We start from the raw sequence: 8,514 nt of genomic DNA on the forward strand, positions 1-8,514 counted from the left end.
GAGCAAGTAGCTCTCTGATAACAAATAATATCCTTGCTGAATGTAAGATCATCGCATAATACAAGGACGCATTAGTGACGCCGAAAATGAGTAAGCAGACTAACGATGGAAGTAGTTTTATGTGTTTTTAAATTTAATGTATCGTACCCCGCCAAGGAAAGTGACAAAATTCAAAAGTTGGAAAAACGTACTAGTTATTGACATAAAATCTTAATTTAAAGCTCATTCTTGCCACAAAACTCTCACAAAGTTAGCTTACTTAGCTTACATAACTGGTGCATGGTAGCGTAAAAACTCAGTAGTGACAAGTCATTCAAATTTCATAACTTAAAAGAAAATTTTTCAAACTTTACGTATGAATTATCAATTTAGACAACAAGAACTAACTAGTAAACACATTGAATTTTTTTTTTTTAGCGCGTATTGAAATATGTGAGGCTAAACCGCTTGGTGTGATATAATTTATTAAAACAGAAAATAGCTCCAGTTCTTATGCTTAAACGATGTGTTAATGTGTGTATTTTCATTACAAATTTGCGAAATATTTAATTTGGATGTGTTTGTACTGGAAAGATAATTGCTTGCGACTATTAGCCAATATAAACACGCAATATGATTTGAAACGGGGTGACAAGATTCCGAATTATCTTCCCTTGAATTACATATTCTAGAAAGGCACTCCCCTTCAATTAGTTCTTCCCCAAATCCAACAGCTGAGTCAAACATTTATCTACACTTTAGCCTAATGTTTGGAAAATTGCTGGAAACTATAGTATATTGGGAGAACACGTGGGAAATACCCGTCAGGAGTGGATGCGTCATGGAAAGGGTACGTCCGACGCGCCAGTGAGGCTGCGGTTACTCAGCCTAACAACTGCAACCCTTTCAACAGGTGGAAATATTGATTCTGACAAAAACGGTCATTTGCAAGTTTACTAAATAGTTACAAGCAATATCGCTGCCAGTAACCATGGGTACGCTACAGTTTTAATGTTGATACGGGCTAACTGATGAGTAAGTTCAATGCAGGTACACCTGATGGTGCCGACGAACCCATTTCTAGAAGAATATAAAAATAACAACATATTTATTCGTTATAACAAGGCATCATAAAAAAACGAGACTCGGAAAGATTACAGAGGAATATTCTTACAGTTTATTCTTCATGGTAAACAAAGAAATTCCTAAATTTTCTTAGTATTATATACTATAATACAGTGGTGCAGCCAGGGGGGGGGAGTGTAAGCCTCCCTCCTTCCTAAAAAGCACCTAAGTATATTGAGAAACACACAAGCAAGGGTATAAAATTACGCATTTCGGCCTTTAACCTCAAAAAAATTCCTATACCTGTCCCCCTGAAAAATTCTCGCTACGCCACTGTTTTAATATATCGACTGATATTAAGGGATCTTCATGTTAGTTATGCAAATATTTTTAATCGTATTCGGTATAGGAGGGTTATACCCCGAACATAAAGCCCTAACGATGATTGTTTAAGAAGCTTTAAGAATACATTTGACAAACATTTAAGAACTTTATGAACCATAATTTTACTTAATTTTTCCAGAGCAGGAAAAAATTCTGACAGCTTTAGCAGACCATCCATTTGCTAATAAATTGAGCTTTAAATTCGAGCACGCTGTAACCGGTTTTATCGAAAATTATTAAGAACAATTATTTAAGGTTATTACTTTAAGTTGAAAGGAGTGTATTGAATCTTTCTATTACTTGCTCTTTACACGGTATCCACTTCAGAGTATACACTTTGTTTGCTAAACAGAATTGCTCTATAAATGATTAGTACTAACAAGGTCCTTTTGTGTCGCAAAAAAAGAACCCTCAAAATTTCGCGATCATAAAAAAGAATCATGACAGATATGAAATATCCCAACTAGGGATTGCAATACCAGACTCAATATGCAATAGTACCGGTGTTCGGTATTTTTAGAACGTGATACCAGAATACCGGTATTAATACCGGTCGGAATTTCTCAATAAATGATTTTTAAATATTGTTTCTTTGCCATATTTCATAATTTTGTGCAAAAAGTTCATTATTTAAGTAAATGTATTGTGAACAAATATAAAATGAAGAAACAAATTTTATAATAAGAAATAAATGAAAATTAGAAGCATAATGCATATATTGAATTGTCAGTAAGCTTGGAACTCGTTTTAGGGTACGGATTGTTTGCAGTTGAAAATACTCATTATGAATTCCTGCTAGTCGGTAATACTGTAAATAATGCGCGTGTTTCTCTTCTATTCTGGGCATTTTTTTTTGGGAAGGGGGGGTATAATACACCCAGTTATAATTTCCCTTCGAGAGACAATTCTTTTCGAATATTAACATCATCCTCAACAATTTTCTCTTGATCAGGATAGGCTTGTGTTTTATAAACCCTTTGGTTTGAAATTTATATTGCACTTAACTAAACTTGATTTTTTTGTAGTGTCTTTTTATCGCTTTCGTTTTTATTTTCTTTGAAAAATTATTTACAATTATGAAAAGATCTGAAAATATGTTCCAGTTGATTGTGCCTTTCCTCTATGCAAACTTTTGAGGTACTATATAATTGCTAAGTGTTATCTCGACAAATATACAGCAAAATAGCGAGAGAAAACAGTGCTCTAATACCGGTGACATTTATTACATTAAAAAGGAAAAGGTTTTCTCAAAATTCAGTACAGTTGAGTCAAATATTAAAAAAGGTTTTTCTCAAAATTCAGTACAGCTGAGTCAAATGTTAAAAGATATGTGTCATAAAATATTGTTGCAACTGATGGTTGGAATATATAATTCATAGCACAAATACATTTGTAACAACACTTGAAATTCACTTTTACAAAAAAGGCTAGTGAGCAATCAAGGATATTAAAAACATAAAAACATGGTGCACAAAAAGCCATAAAAACCCTTCATCCAATTATACTCTATTTTCTCGTGCTTAAGTATCATAAATAGATTGATTTTGATAATGTTTCATTGAAAAAGGTATGCACCTATAAAATAACAACGTGTATCTAATAAGTTAAATCGAAAACTTTAACTGAAAGATGATTATTTTTAGCTAATACCAAAAATACCGGTATTTTACTTCAGCAAATACCGGTATTACGAAACTGCAAAATAGCTCGAAATGCCGGTATTCGGTATATCGGTATTGCAATCACTAATCCCAACCGCAAAATTAAACCCTTCAAAAAATACCAAAATCAAAAACATACTCATAACAAAAATTTCTGCTTCCAAAACGAACCCTTCGCAAAAGCTTTCATCTTAGAAACAGATCGTAAGCAGCAATATCAACCTCTATAACAGACGGATCACAAAAAGATCAGTTTCAGAAACAGAAGCTTTCGCATCTCAAAAATAGAATCTCCGCAAAAATCAATGAATCCTTTAAAAAATTAAAATCTAGGAACAGAATCTGTTGAATTTTGAACCAGACTAATGTGTGCTCTGTTAATTATCTAACAGCTTCAGTACAAAATGCGGTGATTTTCAGTCATCACGAGTTTTCCGTGGATTGTAAAAAGTTTTTCGCAGCACTAATTCCAATAATTTGATCATCATTCAAAGTTGTTTTCCATGCATTAGTGTTGTTGTTGGCATGTGCGTAATGAACTATTGCGGAAAGATTAGTGCCATTACATCGAAAGGTTGGATTCTAATTTATATATTTTCATTTATTCATTTTTTTTTTCATACATTCTTGTCAACGTCAAAGGCAGGATAATAAATTACTTCACGAAAATAACTATTGAAAACTGCCCATTGGTAAAGAAATCTACATTTTCTTCTCATATTGTTTATTATTACGTACTAAAAGTTACATATTTCTGTTATTTAAACACAAGTAGGGGAATATAGGGCAAAGTGAAATAGCGGGGCAAAGCGAAATGGTGAAATATTTACTATGCATTTTGCTCCACCTGTCTGGTATTATTTTAACTATATAGTGCCATATGTAGTCTATTCCATTCATTAAAAAAATACCGCCGATGATTAAAGCATTTGGTAATACAAGCAATTTTCAAAAATTGATACTTATATTGTAATATTTTGCTGCAAGTCAAAAATTATTTTTGCTACTATAAAATCAAAACGTTCTTGTTATTAACATTTTAAATACTAATTGAGAGCTCCTAATATTCAATGCAGTATTAATTTAGTTAATATTAAGATTTTTTGTCTTTTAAATAAATTGCACAATTAGACAAGTACATACGGGGCAAAGTGAAATAGTTTGTTTCATTTACACACTCAATCATTTAATATATATCACTTACGCTTTCATTTATTAATTAATTCAATTACATTTCTTCATTTAGTAATTCACTTATTTATTGATTCATTCGCCAATTTTCTTATTCATTCATTCTTTTACACGCTTATTTATTTTTCTCCATTTATTAATTGATTAATTCATTTAATTATTCGTTTATCGTGTCATTATCTTTTAAGTTTTCATTCAACCTTTTATTTACTGATTCTCTTGATCAAAAATATGTTTCATAACCGAATAGAATATAGTAATTCATTAGAAAAAAATTTTATTTTCACTTTGCCACATAAAAAAATAGGTGAAAATTTTCCATTTTTTTTTTTTGAAGACACAAATTTAATGCCAAAAACAAAAGATACTGGTTTAACGCACGTTTTATTGCAAAATACAATGTTCTTTCTTTATGTACTGTAATTTTCAAAAAAAATTTCCGATTTGTTCATTTTGAAAAAAACCAGTCATCTTAATCATTTCACTTTGCCCCACATTCCCCTACGTAATTCCTTTGTCATAAAATATGTTTGGTGTCGGTCAAGTTCTCTGTTTCATTCCTAGTTAGTTAACTCTTTAAGTACCAAAAGCTTTGCGGCAGAGAATGGAGATTTTTTATGCCTACATAAAACTATTAAATGGCGATACAAATAATGCGTATGTCAAGTTTTTTGAAAATTGGTTCTGCGGATTTTATGTAAATGATGATGTTGTGATTGAGACTATTTCATTCACAACAGAACCAAAGCAACAACTACTTTCCAAAATTTGATAAATATATTACACTCGATAGTAAAGTCATTACCTACATTTAATCTTCAGTTAAATAGTAGCAAAGAGTCGGGAGGAATGGGACAGCTGCATTTATATGTTGAAATCAAATGTGAAAATATATTCGTAGCTTGTCCATTAGATGTATCAGATTATAATAAATCTGTTGGGCAAGTTAAATATAATTTCCCCCCTTTGGGGAGGGGGGTACAAAAATTCAGCTGTTCCATACCTCCCACCATTCTATTCATCTTCACTTTCCCTTATTCTTGAATAAATGTAGAGGTATTAAAAGAAGGAATGCAGGTGTATTTTTCATTTGCAGTATTTTTAAAAAAAAAAAAAAAACAGAATATTTACAAAATATTTAGTTACAATTTGACTTTAAAACTTTTTTAACATATATATTTATTGTTATTACTATTATTATATTATTTATTATCACCAACATTTTTTAACACAATTACTATTATTATATTTATTATTATTATCATTATTTTATATTTATTACTATTATTATTTTACTATCACTATTATTGTCATTTCACTAATATTAAGATTTTGATGTCACAATAATACGAAAAAAAAATAATTCACAAGTTATTTGTGTTCGATAATTTATTTAAAAAAAAAAAACGGAAACTGTAAGATACATGTCCCATTGTCCTTAAAAGGTTAAAACAGAAAACAAAATCAAAGATACGAAAAAAAAAAGTGAAATTGATACCCTGATAAAAAAAATAAACCTTTTGACATCAGAATCGAAACATCAAAGTGATGCTGCCATAAAAATAATCGGGTCATCCCATCAATCGACTGTCGTCTATTTATACTGGTAGGAGAGCAGACTGCATTGCTCGTCGGAAAATCGACAAGAAATACGTAAATGTGGCTTTGCAGCAGAGCTACAGCACTTGCAGAAAAGTCTTTAAGTGAATGTGACTTGAAATAGGTACCAATAGGTATAAGAGTTTTTTAAATAAAAATTATGTCAAGGAATTTTTATCGTTTCCACTTGTTGCTCGTATTTTTTAGCTATGAAAAAAATCAAATTATGTTCTAAAATCTGATTAAAAATTAGAACGCTACAATTAATCAGACGCTTCTAAAGAACGTATAATAAAGTCGAAATAATTGTCAACAGATAGTAGGTTCATATTATATGATTCCGTAAGTGATCCAAAACTGCGCATAAAAAAATGTTAACATTCGTTAGACAAAGCAGCCCCCAAGTGTGTGGAATCCTCCTCTGAGGATTTATCCCTCAATTATTGTATTGAGTTCTCTTACGAACTTTTCCTTAGTCATAAGTTTCTCCGTTAATTCCTGATAACTTTCTTTGCGTGTTCCGATCTTAAACAGTAAATATAAAATATTATTTTAAGCTTTAGACAATAACTCATAGTCGACTGATATTTTTTTTCTTGATTTTTAGAATTTTGTGCACATTCATGACATTAGTACTTGTTTCAAAATAATAAGGAACACTTTAGTAAGATTAGCAAGTCAGACAAGTTGCTAAATCAGGAGCTTGTAAGTTAAACCTGTAGTTCAACAGGGATGCAACTATGGATGATGGTAAGGGATTTAAGATCCCTTTTAAAAATTTTTGGCTTCAACAACGTCATCAAGTTGTTCTATGTTTTGCTAGATGTACATATATGTAAGGACTTCTATGAATCAGCCCCCTCAAGGAAACTTCTGGTTGGACCCTTGAAGTTACACGATTTCAAAACGGAATGGCAAAAAAACGGAAATATATCCACTCACCCTTTCGTGCAGGGACCTCAGGTCGTTTGTGATGATCTGTTGTTGCCGGGGCGTCGCCGCCGCCGGGGGCTCGTACTCCGAATCGTCGTCTGCCTCGTGGCCCCCCTCGTCCGAACTGCCCCTCAGCGACAGGGAGGAGGGCGGCGTGCCCCGCGCGATCTCGGCGTCGATCTCCCGCTCCATCTGCACGAGCAGGGGCGCCGGGATCCCCAGCCGGGCGCCCCTCCTCGCTACCTCCAGGAGGCAAAGCACCACGTTCTTCTCGTTCTTCCGCATCACCAGATCGTCTGTCTCGAAGAGCAGGCACTCCTTGATCCTTAGCCCGGCCCGGCACCACGCGATGAAGTTGTGCACATTGTCCCGGGCGTGGAAGGTGCCCGGCTGCACCTCGGGCCGGTATATCAGGGCCGGGGCCCCGCCACTTGGGGGCCCCGCTGCGATCACGCGGTTGGCATGCCGGCACAGGAGCACCCCGGTCTCCAGGGCGTCCAGAAAATCGTCGGCCGAAACGCTCAGCCCGTAGAGCCCCTGCAACCATTCGGCCAGGTCCTCCTTCAGGGCGTACAGGTATTCCTCGTGGCTACGGAACGGGCGGAAGGGGCGCTGGGGCGGCAGCGGTCGCCCGCCGCCCGCGTCCTCCTCTTCCTCTTCGAACACGGCCATCGACTGAGACGGAGCGATCAATCCCGCAGAGCCGCGGACCGATACACGTGACCACTGCGCCAATGTTGAGACGACAGCGACCTCTGGAGGAGCACTGAGCGGAGAGTCCGCGAAGCGATAGGTGGTTCTAATAACGAAACTTAATCGTCCCAAACAGTAGTTTTTGATTGGAAAACTTAAAAACAAGAAAGGGGGGAAAAAAAGCTGAAACTTTCGCAATAGAACTTTGTTTAATGGATACACGGATGAAAGAAAAAAAAGTAAAGGATCACCATGTTCAGAGACGCCCGTAACCCGAACTTGAATTTTTGAGTTGGGAGAGTGACGAACTTACTGTGTCGCAATTGCGAAGGGCCTTCACGACATAGGGCCAAGAAAGGGATTTAAAACCAGGGCTGTGGAGCAGGAGTCTATAGAAAATACGCCGACTTCGACTGCGGCTTCTTCTCTTTAATTTTCACTGATTCTCCAAAAAGCTGTCGGCCAAGTGGTTCGCTTACATGTATTAAGACCAAGGGCTACTATTTAAAAAATAGCTGTCATTGGCAGGGCCGCCGAGAACCAAAGAGGGACCCTAGTCAGTTTCGTCGCCGGGCCCCCTTTTTCCATAAAACTTTTAAATTTATTCTTCTCCTATTCTCGTCGGCCCTGGTTATTGGCAATCAGCTGGCTTGATTATTTATTGCACTTTCTGTTCAGGCTACCCGAGGCGACCCGCTAGTTTGCTTATGTTTATAACTTTCTTTAAGAAACAGCAACTGTCAGCAAACGGTGTTGTTACCCAATATTTTCTAAGTAGAAGTTGTTTTTGAATCTGAATTTATTACTTTCAAATGAAAATAATAAAATATTTTTTTTTTACTTCGATGTCATTTATAAAATAGTGAAAGAAATGTATCCCCAAAAAACTGTAAAAAAAAAAAAAAAGGTATTTAAGGTATTTACTGTTATTGTTTGAATTCAGAAGAATAAAATGTCATAAAAAAAGCTACTTTATAAATATTAAAACGAACAAGCAATGATTTAAGTA

General features: G+C 35.0%; 1 protein-coding gene across 1 annotated transcript; it reads right to left on the bottom strand.

Annotated features, from left to right (window-relative positions):
* Window positions 1-1,020: 1,020 nt before the first annotated feature.
* LOC129220784 (GAS2-like protein pickled eggs) lies at window positions 1,021-7,484 on the bottom strand. The gene is made up of 2 exons (XM_054855215.1): window positions 6,822-7,484; window positions 1,021-1,059 (listed from the first exon to the last, which is right to left on the bottom strand). The coding sequence occupies exons 1-2, from the start codon at window positions 7,482-7,484 to the stop codon at window positions 1,021-1,023; spliced, it is 702 nt and encodes a 233-aa protein (XP_054711190.1).
* Window positions 7,485-8,514: the final 1,030 nt, after the last annotated feature.

The sequence above is a fragment of the Uloborus diversus genome, chromosome 4, assembly GCF_026930045.1.
Source record: "Uloborus diversus isolate 005 chromosome 4, Udiv.v.3.1, whole genome shotgun sequence".
In the NCBI taxonomy this organism is placed as follows: Eukaryota; Metazoa; Arthropoda; class Arachnida; order Araneae; family Uloboridae; genus Uloborus; species Uloborus diversus.